The sequence below is a fragment of the Rhamphochromis longiceps genome, linkage group LG11 (genome assembly GCF_057381845.1).
Source record: "Rhamphochromis longiceps isolate RC_006_pf linkage group LG11, R_longiceps_female_GT1.1, whole genome shotgun sequence".
Classification (NCBI taxonomy): Eukaryota; Metazoa; Chordata; class Actinopteri; order Cichliformes; family Cichlidae; genus Rhamphochromis; species Rhamphochromis longiceps.
In genome coordinates, this window is record NC_140567.1 from 38050001 (window position 1) to 38067672 (window position 17672).

A 17672-nucleotide genomic window follows, 5' to 3' on the forward strand; every position below is an offset into this window, starting at 1 on the left:
GACCGTCTGGACCTGATTTCATCACAATCCATCCGACGGTCGTTGAGACATTTCAGTCTGAACCGCAGTGTTGGACTGAGCAACATTTCCATGTGTGGAGCCAAGCAGGCAGCCTGAGCAAACCCACTCAGACCACACTGACATGATGTCTTCACGGGAAACTCAGACGAGTTCAAGGACTCGTTCAGCAGAAACTACAGCCCCGATGTTACGATCAGATCAGACTTTCCAGAGTTGGGACCAGAAAACCTCTGAAAACAAAGCTGCAGACCGAGAGAACCGTCAGTCACCGAGGACGAGGACGCTCATTATCCGGAGACCTGCTGACCCGAGGCTCAAAGAGCTGCTGTAAGACAAACACCTGAAAGCTTCCTGAAGCCTCTCTGTTCCTCTCTTCAGTCAGAAAATCACTGACCCAATTATTTCTGCCAGACAGAAACAAAAACAACCTTATAACAAGGTCCCACTCACACGAAGAGTTTTTGAATTACTATGCCCACACATTCCTCTAAAGGTGGGCGTGGCCAAACTTGGAAGCTGGATTCCCTGAATATTAAAAGGTTTATAAAAAGTTGGGAAGCTGTGAAAAACAAGAGGCGCGTAATGCTGGATACAAGAAACGGACCGATATTTCCCCGAGTATATTGGTGATCGTTATTAGTGCATTTGTGTTCATAGAACTTCATGTTTTCCTGGAGTGTTTTGCCTCAAAAATATGCAGTTATGATTGAAAATAACCAAAATGTAACATCACACAATGGTTTTTTATGTTCTCTGTCTTTTGTCAATTGCCTGCAATTTAAAAAAAACTACTGTAACAGTCAGAGGATAATTAGTAATGAGCAGCGGGGGATTGGGACCGACTGCTCTTACAGTAAAAGCTGGAGGTGACTCAATTCTTCTGGAAAGAAAGAATAAAAGCTTCGCTCAGAGTCGAGAGCCTCGTTCTGCTTTTACAACCAGAAAAAATGAGGAAGAATTTCCCCATAAATGTGCAGCAGTGAAGTCAGAGGACGATGAAAGTGGAGCTGTTTGTTCCACGCAGCTGTGGCAGAGCGTGAGCTGATCTCAGTAACACGGGCTGCACAGTCACTCTCCAGGCGCGATGGACGCGCTGGATGTGCTGAAAACAGAAGAGTGTCGTCCACTCCTCTGCTAAACAGTTACATGCAGAAACAAAGGGAAAGAGTCCTCATGACTCCCAGTAAAACCAAACGCTTCATAACACTGCATCTCACAAATGATAGAAGCTGAATGTGAGCAAAACGACATCACAAATAAAAATGGTGATAAATGTGTTTAATCTGAATAAATGCAGCCTGTTCGTGACCTCGGTTAAGAACAGGCTGCGAGCGCCGGGGTCACAGCTGGACGCTGAGATAACAACTCGGACTGAGAGACGCTTAAAAGAAAACACACAACAGGAAGACATCATTTGTCACGATGAAGTGCTGAAAGTCTTTCACTTCACCTGTGTGGATGGCTGAAGCTCCGCCTCCTATCTGCTGAGACCACAATAAGAAAACCAAGAAAGCTCTGATTGAGTGTAAAGTGCAGTGGTGGATTCACATTTCTCCGGTGGTTTGGAAAAACAGCAGCAGTGACACATTAGTGTTTTCCAACCGCTGCTGAGGAGCCCGTCATTACCCAGCATGCACTGCTGCTCTGCTGTGTGATTTCAGTCCAACACAAACATGTTTCAATCAGCTTTAATCACTCAGCAGAGCTCTGAGGCCCTCAGCGCAGTCTGCAGGCGGGGATCATCGTACCCACACTGTCACCAGAGTCTCTGGACCACGGCAGTAATGGAAACTCTGCAGCCACAAAGCATTCTGGGTGGTCGCGAGTCTTTAACTACACCTAATGCCTCCACTTAAAGGACAAGTCCCCGTTTTTAAGCATGAACTGAATGAATGATGAGGGAAGCTGCTTTTATAGGACGGTAGAAAGTCACAGCTCTGCTCCTACAGAACAGACTCGTTTCTTTGCCTTTGTGGATGACGCAGTTCTGCTGTTTAAAATGAAGACAAGTGCAAGTGCATTAGCAGCAGCACACTGCTGCGCACACACACGGCTGCGCACACAGGGCTGCGCACACAGGGCTGCTGCTGCTGATTATAAAACATAAGAAAAGAAAATATGTCTACAAAAAGGCAAGAAGACATTTTTGCACTGTCCATAAGTTTAGTTTTTCGCTCAGCAGTGTGACTGTTTGCGTCTGCTGGTGAATGCCTGCACCATCAGGACACAGGGTAAGGAGCTGGTCAGGTGGGAGGAGCTCAGAGGGGGACGGTTCCAGCTTCTGACCAGGACTCCTCCTGAGCGCCTCCTTTGTGAGGCACTGAGGCGTGTCCAGATGGAATTATGGAGACGTTTGGGTGTTTCTCAATTCAGAAGATAAAACTTTTCAGGGACACAGTCATGAAACAGCCAATGCTTCCCCGTTACATCACCAGCTGTGCTCGCCCTTACACCAGCAGCACAAAGTGCAGCTTAATACACACAGCGACTTAAAGCACTTTTAAAAACACATTTGAACCACTAGACTGATGTAAAACTGAAACTGAGGCTGATGTCTGACGAACGTGTCGATAAAAGAACCTCTGGTGCCATCTGGTGGTCATATAAGGAACTACAGGTCAATGACTATTTGGTAAGAGACAGATTTAGAATTAATTTATTAATATTATATTATTAATTAAAGGCAAAGAAAACAGATGGATGGATTATTACATCTGGACTCTGAATACAGTGTGTAATAAAAAATAGATTAGATAACAGTAGAAAGCTTAAAATAACAGGCAGTTCTTCCTCCCGTCCACTGAGGACGAGTAAACAGTCACACTGCAGGAACCATGGCACGCAGCACTGCAGCTCTGCCCTCTCTCTCTGGGCTCAGGACCAAAGCAGGAGGGTGAGACATGCCCACTGGAGCAAAATCACAGCAGGTCCTGTTAGGCCTGTAACAACACTGCTCTGCTGACTGAAGAAATAGAACATTTAGGGACTTGTACAGCTGTGTCATGTCAGATCGTCCACAATTAATTTTTATGTGATATCAAAATATCTGTTACTGCTGTAGCAACGCCTTGTGCTCAAGTTCTCTAGGACACGCAACAGCGAGACGATCCTGGGACAAAAGCCACGTCGGCCTCTGATGGTGATTTAGCATCAAAAAAAGGGAGCAACTGTGAGAAATGAGGAGCTGGTGATGTGACCCACATATGAATAAACATCATTTTTGTCCATAGCATCAGAAATATAATTACTGCAAATGAAACATCATAATCTAATTTTGAGGGTATGAATGAGAAAGATTTTTACTGTATTAATCATCAGAAGCTTTTTTCATCTGAGCTGTACTTCACTTCCTACAGGTGAGCTGGAGTCACTACAGCCGGCACTGAAAGAGCTGGTTTCCACCATCATCCTTCTTCATGAGGATGCGAGCCAGAGATCTGGCTTCAGTCAGCACACAGGCACAACTCCAAACGGAACGATAGAACGATCGGCCGTTTTTTCTGCTCATCACTGCGCTCTAAAACTCACTGTCACACAACAAAAACAGACCCTGCTGTCATTCAAAACACCACAGAAGGAAAAGACCCAACACACAAAATCCAAAGTCCTCCATGGAGTCAGACTTTCCTGCACATCAACCAGAAGCACTGCTTCATGAAACATGAAATTCATGTTTTAATCAGATCAGCTCCAGACTGAACGTGGAGCATTTCCACCTTCCAAAGCTCCACGGCGAGCTAGTGCTGTGTGATACTGCAAATGTAGATGCCGAGTAGATAAAGAGCCAGTACTGCTGATACCAATACTTTTAACTCATGAACGCAGATGATGTACAAGAGAGCAGTGTGCTATGATTTATGAGATCTACTTACATTAAACTTAGCAGATAGAAACAAAGTATCGATCCTATCGCACTACTATCGAGCCGACACCAATACCAGCTTTAGTATCGACACTATCGATACTTGGATCGATCCGTCCACCTCTACAGGAGCCGAGAGGAACCATGCCAATCATTGTTGAATATTGTTATTATGTTACCGCTGATCGGTCAGAAAACTTCCCGTTTCACCTCCAGCTGAGCCACATGGACATCAAGCTTACTTATTTTGAGAACAAATGAAAGAAAAACTCCGTTTCCGCCTAAAGTCGGTTTATTGCAGTCTGGTTGTGGAGTCATCACTTTACCGTTTACGTGAGTAATCGATCACGCTCCGTGCAGCCGGCAGTTTTATGATGAAACCTCGCTAACGCACGCTTACTGAGGCGTTAGCATTAGCAGCCGTTAGCACAGAGCCGGCCCACGCCCCTGAGCGTGAACGCGCCCGTGCACAGAGCCGGGACCGGGCCCGGTGTTAGCGGACACTCACCAGAACCACCAGGCAGTCGGTACTGACCGACGGCAAACCCCAGTCTCCTTCCCAGCAAAACAACTCATCGGGCGCCGCCATCTTCACCCCGGATGGTGACCTCTCACACCGGAAGTAGCTATCAAATGAAGTCTTTTGTAAAAACGCATTTCAAAGTAAAAGGATTAATAAAATGTTTTATTTTTCGATCCAGAGAAGTAATCCGTAGAGAAGAACAAGTACTTATCATCAGCACCACTAGCAAAACTCAGGGTGAGGTCATGTTTTTTTTTGTTTTTTTTTAATTAAACTTTATTTACAAACAACAGTATAACATACAAGGCACCATCATTAATCCGATTATGTTACATCCTCGGTTGAGCATTATAGCAAAACAAACAAACAAACAAAACGAACAAAAAAACCAAAAACAACAACAATAAGCACAAAGTTAAAAGAGTTAGCACAAAAAGAAAGAACAGTCATTGAAGGATTCGAACCAAAGGCAAAAACTAACGTGCAAAAAAAGGGCAGTCGTGATTATAAAATAGGGAGTTTTTTTTTTTAACATAGGTTAAACTCTTTAAATAAAACAACAAGTTTATGGGCTTTCTTGTTATTCACAAGTTTCAGCGATTTAGCCCAGAGTCTAAAGTCATTCAGCCATCTGTTTATACAAGGTTTAGCTTTAAAGTATCTGCATTTGTGAATAAAAAATTTTCCCATTAACAAAAACGTCCTAATCAACAGGTCAAAATCTGCATTCTCAGCAAGTATTCCAAATTTTATTACTGTCACCGTCAAATGTGGTAACTGAATTCTCCTGGACTGTAGCCAGCTCCACATGTCAGTCCAGAAGGAGTGCACTGATTCACAGTTGAAAAACAAGTGATCCAGACTTTCAATATCATTTTCACAAAATGTGCAGGCGTTCACATCTAAATTAAATTTCCGTCTTAAGAATTCATTGGTTGGATAAACCTCATTAATGATTTTAAAGTGAACCTCTTTTACTTTAGGGGAAAGAGGAAGTGAAATATACTTTTTTCTTATCGCCTTAACCTCCATGGTCTCAAATTCTTTAAGGATATAATTTCTTTTAACCGGATTAGGGCAAATTTCGTTTATCAAAATATTCCTGATCACTTTGTTTGTAAACCTGCTGTCACCAAATTCAACTCCAGCTATGCAGAGCTGCCTCAGTGCAGGAGAAATTTTAGAGTGCGGGTGAGGTCATGTTAGCACCCTGGAAAACTCAGCAGGCGTTCACAGCAGGAGGTCAGATAAATACAGTTATTTATTTATTCTTAGAAAACATGAAGCAGGACACTCAGACAGAGTCCACAACTCAGCTGTTTCACTCCTGAACCACCTTTAAGAAAGTCCAGAGCATCAACAGTTACCGGACAAAAACCAGCCAATCACGGGAGAGCAGAGTGACCTTTCAACTGATCCAGTGTAGAACCAACCTTTATTTAAAGCAGTGATGAGTCAAAGTGATACAGCCTTGGCAACCCTGGCCTTTATTTTAATCTTTATTTCATTAATTTAGTGACACAATCCCATCTTATTTTATTTTGGATTAATTTTACGATGTAGAAATGAAAGTAGACGTGTTCATGCGTTTGATTTTTTACCGATCGACAGTTCAACAATCAGTCTCTCACTGTAAACACAAGCTGCCGTCTTTCATCGTGTGCTGTGTGAAACAACAGGATGAAGGAAACGTCCTCTGCTGCGTCTCGAGTGGGGAAACTGTGGCGTTGTTGGTTTTCAGCAGCTTCCACTCTAAAGCTCAAATGTTGCACAACTAAATCTTCCTCAATCAGAACTCGGAGCAGATTAAAATGAGAAGTCAGGTGGTCGATATGGATGTTTCTTAACTCGAGATAGGAACCCATAACGGAATTATTCATTCATTTCATTACACAACACCACATTTAACACAGCAACAAAGTAACTAATGACAAATAATGCAATACTTATTTCCCTTATAAAGAGTGTGAGGCCACAAAAACACACTCAGGCTTTCTAACCAGTTAATATTTCTAACATGATCATGTCTGAATTATTCACGTTAATATAAACACGATCTGTGCTGAGAGAGTCCACAAAGATATTTTCTTTTATTTGGAGGCAAATCTTTAGTTTTGTAAATGCTTTCAGTAGTTCGGCCACAATGATCAACGAGCTGCGTTATGAAAGTCAGACTGGAGCTTCCTGCAGCTCCTCCTCTGGTCTCTGTGAGAGGTGACTACGGCTCAGCGTTCAACGCCATCGTCTCAGACAGCCTCACCACCAAACTGGAACGCCTTTAGACCCCCCAGCTCCTGGATCAGACACTTCCTCACCAACTGGCCTCAATCTGTCCAATCATCTTTGTCCCCCCAGAGGTCATCGTCAGATCCTCCTGTCTCAGGTAAACCAGGGCCATCACAGCTGAACCCTCAAACCCCGCCCACCAACTGTTTGACACCTCCAGACTCACTAACAGCTCCTTCCCCCCACACCCCATCCTGCCCACCCACCTCACCAATCTGAGCCATGGTCACAGGACACTCCCAGACTCTATACTCAGCCCTGTCTTTGCACTGCTCTCAAACACGTGTGTCTCCATTGGCTGCCTTTCTCTTATTTATGTCTATATTCCTCTAGACTGTAAACATCTCCTCTGTTTGCTGTTTATTCCCTTTTTTTTCTTCTTTTTCTCTAAAGATGGCGCATAAAAGCAGGACTGAGTCCTCTGTGTAGAGCGACAGTAACTGTGTGTGTTTGTAAGCATTTAAACAATGCAGAGAGTAAAATGAACAGCAACAGTATTTTGTCTAAGTCCATCATTGTAGAAATTCATTTCACCGAAACAATAACGTGGCGCACACCTTTGACGCTGCGTTTTCTCCGTTTTCCTCGTCCACACATAAACACAAAAACTGCGTTTTTAAAAATCTCTGTTTTCATTGGCCGAAAAAGCTGTTTACACGTGGACGAAAGGTGCAAACGCGTAGAAAAATCTGCATTTTCAAAAATACCCGCGTACGTGTGGACGTAGCCTCTGTGCTAACTCTGTGGAAACGGCTGAAAACGATGGTGTGGACGCAGAGCGTTTTCAGACTAAAACGACGTTTTCAAATTTATCCGGGCTCGTGTGGACGTAGCCTTAGCATGTCTCTCACACTTACTGTTGACAGATGGTATCTCAGGAAGTTGGAGGGAAGCATCCACACACAAAGGAGTGGGGGGGGGGGGGGGGAGTCTTTTGTCTCTTTTTCCACTGTAAGAGATAGCAAGGGAGACGGGGAAAGACCCCCAATTCCTGCAGTCTTTACTATTTAGATATTTATTTTTTACTCTTGCACACTCAGCCACATATCGTTTCATTGTACATGTACAGCGGCTTTACTTCCTGAGGAGGCTGAGGAAGTTTGGCATGAACTCCAACATCACCTCAAATTTCTACAGGTGTGCGATCGAGAGCTTGCTGACGAGCTGCATCACAGTTTGGTACAGAAGCTGCTCTGCCAGCAGCCGTAAATCACTACAGAGGGTGAAGGCAGCAGAGCACATCACTGGCACGAGGCTTCCTGCCATTCAGGACATTTATCTCCAGCGATGCCTCCGTAAAGCACACAGCATCATCAAGGACCACAGCCACCCAGCACATCGAGCCTGTCTGCTCGGACTACAAGACTCAAAAACAGTTTTTACCACCAAGCCACACGACACCTCAACCACAACACTTAAACACACACACACCACAGGACGCACTCCGAAGCTACCCTGCAGCTTCACAAGTACTCTGTATAATCTGCACTGGTCACTTCACTTTATTGTTATTGATATTTATATTTAAAAGTGCGATACTGTAATTTTCTGCTGCTCATTCCTGTGCAATGTCCCATCTGCCCTCCGTCATATTTCTTTTCAAGATTTTCTTGAAAATCACTAGTGTACATATATTTATATTTATAGATACATATTTAGTCATCTTTTCTCTTTTACCACGTCTCTCTAATAGTTGCTCCTTACTATTTTTCTAATTTCTTTTTTATTATATTTTCTCCTACTGTATCATGCTGCTGAGTGACTGCTGCTCGTCAAACACAATTCATTGCAATGTTGACCCTGGGCTAACTTGCATATGACAAATAAAACTGAAACTGAAACTGAAGCAATGACTTTAAAGACCTATTCTATTCTATTCTATTCTATTCTATTTCTCCTGTGTGAGCTGGACACAGGTGTAGCCGACTGTAGTTTCCTGTTGGTCGTGTTGTTCTTGAACGCTGCTGTAGACGTTATCAGGAAGCTGAAACCACAGACAGATGTGAAAACAGTGAAGAGGACAGAAACACAGGAAGATGGCTGTTAGTTTGCTCCGTAAAGGAATCACTGATCTCTTCTTCTTTCTCCCATTAGACGTCATCTCACCCCACTTAGCCTACTGCATCGTCTGCTTATTATTCTTACCAAGTCATCACATTATAAATATATCTTAATCCATCCCATTATCCTCAATAAAAGGGGTAAAGTGTGTTAAACAGTTCCTCCCATCAGTAACTCACCTTCAGCAGCTCTCTGACCCTCTGCTGCTCTCAGCCTCCTGTAACAATATGACTGATTTTACAATCAAATATCAAAAACTACAAAGAAAACAAACATGTGGATAAAGAAGGATGACATGTGAGTCAGGGTTAAGGTTATAATTATTCATAATATGCTGTGAACATATTTAACAAAATCATTAAGTGTTTAAAAGAATAAACAGTAAGAATCAGTTAAACAAACCCACAAACTGAGAAAGTGAAGCGTGTTGGGTGTTACTGTGTATTTGTGAGATCTGAGTATGAAAAATGATTTGATGTAAAATTGTTTTCACAGGTGTGACGATGGAATTGAGATATTTCCCCCACATGTGTTTTATCATGTAAGAAACAGCAGGAAATGCTCTGTTTAGGTGAGGGAGCTGTGGGAGGTTCAGGGCAGACGAGTCAACGCACATATATACACGAGGCGTGAGAGACGGAGGCTGATTTCACATTTGTACTTCAGATCATTTCTGTTTCCTGACATCAGGGCCCTGTTTCAGGAAGCCGGTTTAGTGGAAAAACTGAGTAAGTATACCCTGAGTTAACGAAAACTCTGGGTTTTCGGTTTCACAAAGCGAGTTCAGCTGCAGCCTGAGTGAGTCACTATGACGACACACTCCGTGAAGCTAACCTGCCCCCTAGCAGGTTTACTACAACTAACCCTGACTGTCTCCGCCCCTTTGTCGGAAACCTGACAGTAGGAAGTGTCGGACATGGCGTGCCACTTCCTTGAAGAGCCAGTAGATCGTGAAGCCCAAATTCTCCGCAGAGCTCTCCGCCGGGAGAGAGTGATCAGAGCGCGTTTGGACATTTTATCATTTCCTGATGATTTTCTGTGCGAACGTTACCGTTTCTCAGCACAATCTATAATTTATTTGGATAACATCCTCAGGCCATATATTACGCATGTGACACATCGCGGACATGCTCTCAGTTCATTGCATATTATTTGTATTGCACTTCGGTTTCTTGCAAACGGGAGCTTTCTGTATAATATTGGTGACGCTGAGCACGTTTCCAAGGCTACCGTCTGTCGGGCAGTCAGGAATGTTACAGTTGCACTGAAACGTCTCCTGTACTCGTCTGTGGTGTTCCCCGGTCACAGACCCACAAGATTTATCAAAGAGGGATGCCACAAAATTGCAGGTATCAGGATGACCAAAACTTAATGTATGATGTGGTGATACTTGGACTACTACTTAAATTGCACATTTATTTTCAGGGTTCCCAGGCGTGATTGGCTGTATAGATGGCACTCACATTCCAATCATTGCTCCTTCAGTAAATGAAGGAGACTATGTGAACAGGAAGTCTTTCCACAGCATTAATGTGCAGGTACATAGTTCCCTGTAGCATTTCAAACTAACAAATTATTTCATTATAGTAATGGATGCTAATTTGTGTTCTCTGCACTGTGAAGATCATATGTGATGCTGCCAACATTATCACAAATGTGGAAGCCAAGTGGCCAGGCTCTGTCCATGACTCACAAATATTCCGTGAATGTACACTGAGCACAAAATTTGGACATGGTGAGTTGAGAATACTTTAAAATATATAAAGACCAATTGCTTCAGGGACATTTGAACTGAAGTGTATCCTTCTGTCTTAGGAGAGTTCACTGGCTACTTGCTTGGTGATAGGGGGTATCCATGTTTACCCTATTTGCTTACCCCTTACCCTGACCCTGAACCGGGCCCACAGCAGCGATATAATCTGGCTAATTGCAGGACAAGAGCCAGAATTGAAATGACTATCGGAATGCTTAAGGCCCGGTTCCAGTGCCTGCAAAGACTCAGGGTCACCCCAGAAAGGGCATGTGACATTATTGTGGCATGTGTGATTCTTCACAACATTGCCACAATTAGAGGAGAACACTGTCCTTCTGAACCAAACATCAGCAGTGATCCAAACCATGAACATCCTGACCCTCCCACGGACATACAAGATGGAAGAGCAGTCAGAGACACCATATGTCACAATCATTTCCTTTGACCCATCACCTCAACATGTTGAAAGAAGAATAAACAGATTTTTTGTTCAACTGGCTTTATTGGTCGCCTGTATTTCCTGTACACAAAGTATTAAAAGATGTAAACCTCATAAAGTGTCTCTGTTGCTTCCTCCTCTGTAACAGCTGTCAATGTTTCTTCATTATTTTCCTGCAGTAAAGAAATAAACAACATTGCTGTTCTACTGTAAACTCATATAATCTGTGGAGTATTACTCACAACTGCATGTTGGTCTGGCTCAACAGGAGGCTGCACCAGATGCAGTACACCATCACCATCAACTGATAGAATATGAGGTTTATACAGGTCACTTATAACTTACAAGGGACCAAATGGCAATTAACAAACATACCAAGCACCTTACACTTCATTGTCATTATGCTCTCAAAGACAACCAAGACTGAGGGAAGGCAAAATCAGTCGGAAAATAACTTCACTACAAAATAATTCATTATGGTAAAAAGTTTATCAAATGAATGTGTCGCACTGCAAAGGTGACTGTGAAGAAAGGATGTATGCACATCATGTATTATTTTGAATTTACCCCTTATGTAGGCACTTGTGTCTTGCGGGGTTATTGACTCAGAGGATGTCCCCGCAGAGATGCCTTCGGCCACAGGGCGCCCACTGTTTTGGCTGAGGGCCAACTGCTCAGCCTCTGTGAGTGGTGGTGGTGGAGGACCCCCACCTGTTTTTCGGGCCTCCGCTTTTTTTCTGTTGGCTATAACGGGCCACATTTGAGCATACAGAGTAAGCAAATATGTACTTGTAATGTGCTCAGATAATTTCAATAAGTGCTTACAGAAAGAAAATTAATGTAGCCTCTAACTGCAATTGATTTACATGGGACAAACAGACCAAGCACTATGGCTCATAATACAATTACACCTCACCTGTTTGGACTATATTTTTATATTTCATTTTTACTTGCTGCCAGGCACGTTTGGGGCCTGTTGGGTTGCACCTGCGCTCACATCACATCACAAAATAAAATGTATAAAATAACAAATAAAATAACATATGATAAAATAACGTGTTAAATGGGTGGAAATCCCTAGATCAATGTTTATATTAACACTCATGCATTGACTCTGTCGGCTATGTTTTGCCATGCATGCTCCCTTTCTTTTGCAGCTGTGGCTGTGTTACTTTTTTCCGCGGAATTTGCATGTTATCGGCATATGCTGCCATCAGAATTTCGGCCTCAAGCGCTGTGAAATACATTGACCGCGCCTTCTTTCCCTCCGTCTCCATGGTGACTCGCTTAATCTGTGCTCCGCTTATCAGGGCTTTATGTATCCTCGTCCGCGCGCTTCACTTGGGGTTAAAGCAACTCCGCGTTGACTGAACTAATTGTTATCAGCCTTTCTGAAACGGAATATTCCGAGTTGGACAGTTCGGGGTTACTCAACCGTGAGTGTCGTTTTTCACTCTGAGTTTTCCAAACCGGCTTCCTGAAACAGGGCCCAGACCTCCACCTGTGCTGTGGGCTTGATGCTAACACTTACACAGGCTGCTGAACCAAAGCTCAGCTGTCCGTCTCTTCAGCTCTTTGTTGGCAGAGAAAGCTTTACTGTTATACTGTTAATCACACAGGTGATGTAATGTTACATACGTGTACTTTACATGAACACAAGTAAAATCACTAAAACGTAATATAACTCAGGTTCAGCACAGCCACCTTCAGCTGCTGCTGAAGAGGAACTCAGACTGATTTGTACCTTTCGACGATGAAGAGCACGAGCGCGATCACAACCAGCAGGACAACAAACACCACACCAGGTATCGGAGGAAGGTTTCCACCAGCTGTGAAAACAGAAACATATGTAGAAATCAGCACAAACTGTCGGTATGTTACGGGTTGGAAGTGAGAAAGCTCTGATAGAAATATAGCTTTGAAACAACCTGTTTTTATGTATTTATATATGTTTAAGTCAGTTTTCATCCTGCATGTAATTTATCCTGAGTGATGAGTTTGTGCTGTCAGTGAAGTGACCTGAGCGTCCGATCATGTTTCTACTAACTTTAGTTTTCACAGAATGTCACTGGGTGCTGTCGAGGTGGTGTTTTGCTAAAAAAAAGAAAAAAGAAAAACGTTTTACTCACATGTTGTAACTTTATTGACTAAATAGAAAAACTAGTGATAAAAGAATCCATCCACTCGGACATAAATAGAGTGGACATGGTCCCCGTGTCTCTGGCTGGCTCGCACGAGGTTTTCTTTTCTTTCTTTCCCTCTCCCTCACTCCCCTCTGCCTGGGCGGAGCTTGTTACGGGCTCTTGCGCTTGGCCCACGCACCTGTGTGATTGTCACCACCTGCTGCTGTTCTGGCTGATTCCCCAGCTACTATTGAAGGCAGTTGCACAGAGCAGCTCTCCGCTGGAACGCAGAGTCTCCTGAGTTCGTGCTCTCGGCTTCTTTAAAGAAGTCCCTGTGTGTATTCGCCTGTATGTAGATATCCCCCTCCTGGACCAGATTACGGACCTATCGTGTGTGTGGCGGTGTGAGTGGAGTTTTAGAGCGATTGCGGCTAAAGAGGAGTGAGTGTGCGTGGATTACCCCCTTCTCACTGGAGCCCCTCCCAACTCACTGTACCATGTTCCATATTGTAAATAAACTGTCTTCGTTTGTGTGCAAAGAACTGTGTCTGTGCTTGAGATCCAGTAGCCATGCTTTTTAATTCTGCTGCAGATCTCATTAGATCATCTGAGGACAGAGGATGCACAGGTGAGTCCACCTGTGATGTTTAAAACAGGCTAACATTGCTGAAACATACAAACCACGGCAGGACTCAACAAATACATTTTCATTTGTATTCAAGTCATTTGAATTCTTCAGATGTTTCACCTTTTGTGTCTGAAAGTCTGTGTTTGGGGGGAAAAACTGATTTTATTTTTTTAAGGGTTTGCAAAAGTCACAATAAGTTTTGGAGGCTCATAAAATCCTTTGATATGTTAAAACAAAACTTGAATCTTTGCAAAAATGATTATTATTATTATTATTATTATTATTGTTTGTATTTGAGGTTCCTTCCTGCCAAACACCACGTAGCTCATAAAGTCACAGCTGTGAGGCGACTCTGTGGAAGAAGTGTCAGTATTTAAATAATTTCCCAATGTGTGTAATCATTTTTTAGAACATCGTTTACAAAAGGCAAAGTTTATCATTTAAAATTACTTGAAACCAAAAAACAGAATCAAATTTGAGGTTCATCCTATCAAAACACTTTACCAGTCTTTGTTTCAGTTTTGCTAAATTTAACAATTTAATTTTAAGCATCTTCTAACTTTTCAAAGCTTCTTTTTTCAGTTTGAAATTGTGGCCGGAGATCGCTCCCACATCTCTGTAGAGTTTGTGTTCTCAGTTTGATGACGTCTTAAAAGGTTTCAGAAAACTGAACAAACCTCCAGCCTCCACCTGCAGGCTGTACGGCTCAGAGAGAGTCTCCATGATGCTCTTCAGAGCACAGGTGTAGCTCCCAGAATCCTCTGCAGTCACATTGTCGAGCTCAAGAGAGGAGCCAGTGTCTGAGAGGGCGTGGCCATCTTTGAACCAGGTGACCTCCAGTTGGTGGAAAGTGCAGTCTGAAGCACAGAGCAGTGTGACGTTTTCACCTCTGCTCAACTTTTTATCGTCACTGGAGCTGATTATTCTCATTTTAGACGAATCTAAAATCAAAGTGTTCATATTACTTCACACTTATTAATTCTTAATGATGAATGATTATTTGCAGAATTAAGATTTTTTGTTCTCACCAACAACCATGACATTCACTCCTGTCTGGTTAGTAAAATGTCCTCGAGGACGATCAGCTTCCATCCTGAAGCGAAAGCTTGCGTTGTCTCTCTGCTGAACATCTCTGATCTGTAAAGTGCAGTTTGTCTTCTTGTCTCCCAGATATTGATAACGAGGATCGATGTTTGCTGAGTTACTGTCATACACAGATGGAGCGGTGTCCTGACAGAGTACATGGTTCTTACACCAGCGGACTCTGACGATCTTTAGAGGAACTTCTCTCCAACCATCACTGAAAGACTTCCGAGGTGTGAAGGTGCAGGGGAGGGTGACAGTGGACCCTCTGACAGCACAGGTAGACGTGAAAGGATAGACCACAGTTTGAGCCACAGCACCTGTGTGTGAAATATACAAAGCTGGTCAGATTAAACAAAGAATCATGGCAGGGTATTCTGGGTAGTTGTTATGGTTGCACACAAACTATCAACACAACTTTTTTTTATGAACATAACTCCAAATTTCGAGTTACTTTTCTCAAAATTTCTGGTTTTTGACACTACGGGCTTCCATACTGTAGTGTCTGCTGTTATACTGACAGGAACAAAGTCAGGTACTGATGAGTTAGCGGTTACTAATTGTGTATTTTATATTTTCTCATCACCTGTACTGCAGCAAGCCACTAGAGGGCGACTGTGATATTAAAGGCTTCGTGCAGTCCAGATCAGAGGGTTAAGATCACTTGAAAAATGGCAAAAAATCATGTTTTGCATGGTTGGATCTTAACAAGGTTCCAGGTCGAGCTTCAACATGAAACAAGGAGAAATGAGAGTGAAACAAAACATTTTTTGAACATGCAATTTATTGAAAACACTGATTAAACTGAAACAGGGTGTTTCGAAAAACAAAAATACCCACAATTTAAACTCCATAAAACCAGTTTTAGACACCAGCACACAAACAACGGTAGTTCCTCTACTTTCTAACAAGAGTTTTTGATACGATGCAAAATAAGTAAATAAGACAAACTGTAGAGATGAAGACAGAAACACATCTGATAAGCAGGAAAACGTTGGCCGGAAAAAAGAAGAATGAAGGAACTCGAGTGTCCCAACAACTTCCTCAAATAACTGCCTGACTGTTCACCAGGTTCCCAGCGCCGAGCAGCACCGATCTCAGGAAGGAGGTACGAGAAGATCCATGAGCAAATAAAAAAATAAATAAGTGCCAATAATGAAATCAATGACTGCACAATATTAACTGTAAAGTTTTTCTATCAAGTAAATGTGACGTCAGTCAGAAATAATGAGTCTGCTACAAAATGTTTGTGTGAAAACAAAGTAACGTAAAATAACTTCTCCTTTTGATTTCCCCTCAGCAGCTTTAAGGTGGCTACAATGATCACTTCCAGCTGCTCGATCACTTATTGATCTTCTACATTCACACTCACATCTCTGACATGTGGTTTCTGCTTTTGTGCCTTTAAACAGGATTTGGATGCAGAGCAGCAGCGAGCGAGTCAAAGGAAAACTCTGAACCCTGTTTCCACTGATCGTCACTAAAACAGGATCAAAATAAGACTTCAGTCTTACCTGCCAGCAGGAACATGAAGCTCCACAGAAGCTGTTTGTCCCAAACTGCCATCCTTAGTTTCTGCTGAGGCTCTGCTGCAGTCAGAGGAGCGAGCAGAGAGTAAAGAGCTGGATGATGAAATGAGGCTGAAGAGTTGTCTTTGTGAATCTGTCGTTTCTTTTATGGTCACTTCCTGAAACCACGTGATTCATTTAAAAAATAGAAACAGTTTGCAGAAACTCAGAGACCAAAGCACTCTGAGCTGCAGGAGGAGGGTTTCATGTTCATTAGATTTGCAACATGCAACAAAGAGAACAAGAACGTTGTGTAAAAATCTTTGTTTCTTGTTTTATTCAAAGTTCTCTGTTTCATCATTTGCATGAAATCTCTGCTGAACATTGAAAACAAGTGTGGACACAAAGAAAGAAGATTGTTAGCGATGAACTACTGAAACAATCTAGGAAGTGTCCCAGCCTGATGTGCAGAAGCTCCAGATGTTGGTTTCATGTGTCAGCACCAATCGTCAGAGCTGACGACTGACGATGGTAATTAACACGTTTATCCAGTGAAATGCGTTAACGTGAATACATGACATATTATTTTTATCTCTTAATTTTTTTGCATTGGCTGCATCAAAACAAATAAAGATTGTTATGATCAGTAGATTTTCTCTCATCTAACCTGCACCGAGGATCCTGTACACAGGAGCTTTTTTGTGTTTGAACACACAGATGTGATGGATGAAGTCATCGCGGTTACTTCTTCAGGTTTATTTTCAGCGTCTCCGTCATGATTTTATTTCACTTCTTTAGTTTTTTCTTTTTATATTTCTGTAAAGGTTAATTTAACAGCATTTAGAAGCTCTTTAATGAAAATTACATTTTAAAGCTAAAATCTGATTATTGTTGTCATGCATGAATTTTCACATTTCGATAGTTTTAGTGGTTAAACTTTATGATTGATTAATTTCTGACGTGCTGCTCAAATATAGATATAAAAATGTAAATTCAGCTTCCTGTTTGTCGAATTAAAAACTGTCGAGATTTTAGTTTTAGTTTAGTTTTTTTTTTTTACATAATTCTGAAATATTTATGTTTTGTTGTTTTTACGACAGGTTTAGTCTCAAACACGTTTCCGTCCCTGCAGGCAGAGTCTGACATCACGTCCTGTCTGCTCATCCTCAGAAGCTTGTGCCATCATCTAATGTTTCACAACTTTGTCCTACACTAAAGGCATTTGTGAGGGATGATTAAACAGACGTCAGAGCAGATTAAAACATTAATATAGTCGATGTTTTCTCTTGTTTGTTTATCAAGAGGAAACAGGAACTCTCGAGAAATTTAAAGAAAATCTTAAAATTTTTCATAAAAACTTTTTTACAACAAACAACAAAAAACAG

At 42.2% G+C, this 17672-nt stretch overlaps 2 protein-coding genes across 3 annotated transcripts in view; both read right to left on the bottom strand.

Moving 5' to 3' along the window:
- The window catches only part of mtx1a (metaxin 1a), a 13537-nt gene extending 9002 nt beyond the window's left edge, over positions 1-4535 (bottom strand). For both annotated transcript variants that reach the window (XM_085423968.1, XM_085423967.1), the window contains exon 1: positions 4392-4535. In XM_085423968.1, coding sequence (XP_085280094.1) covers positions 4392-4472 — 81 coding nt within the window. In that variant the 5' untranslated portion in view covers positions 4473-4535. The remainder of the gene's footprint in view (positions 1-4391) is intronic.
- A 112-nt stretch (positions 4536-4647) lies between these two features.
- On the bottom strand, positions 4648-16555 carry LOC146659976 (uncharacterized). The gene is made up of 6 exons (XM_085423970.1): positions 16294-16555; positions 14725-15099; positions 14374-14637; positions 12690-12774; positions 8933-8970; positions 4648-8676 (listed from the first exon to the last, which is right to left on the bottom strand). Exons 1-6 carry the CDS (start codon positions 16343-16345, stop codon positions 8669-8671), a joined length of 822 nt encoding a protein of 273 aa, XP_085280096.1. The 5' UTR covers positions 16346-16555; the 3' UTR covers positions 4648-8668.
- Positions 16556-17672: the final 1117 nt, after the last annotated feature.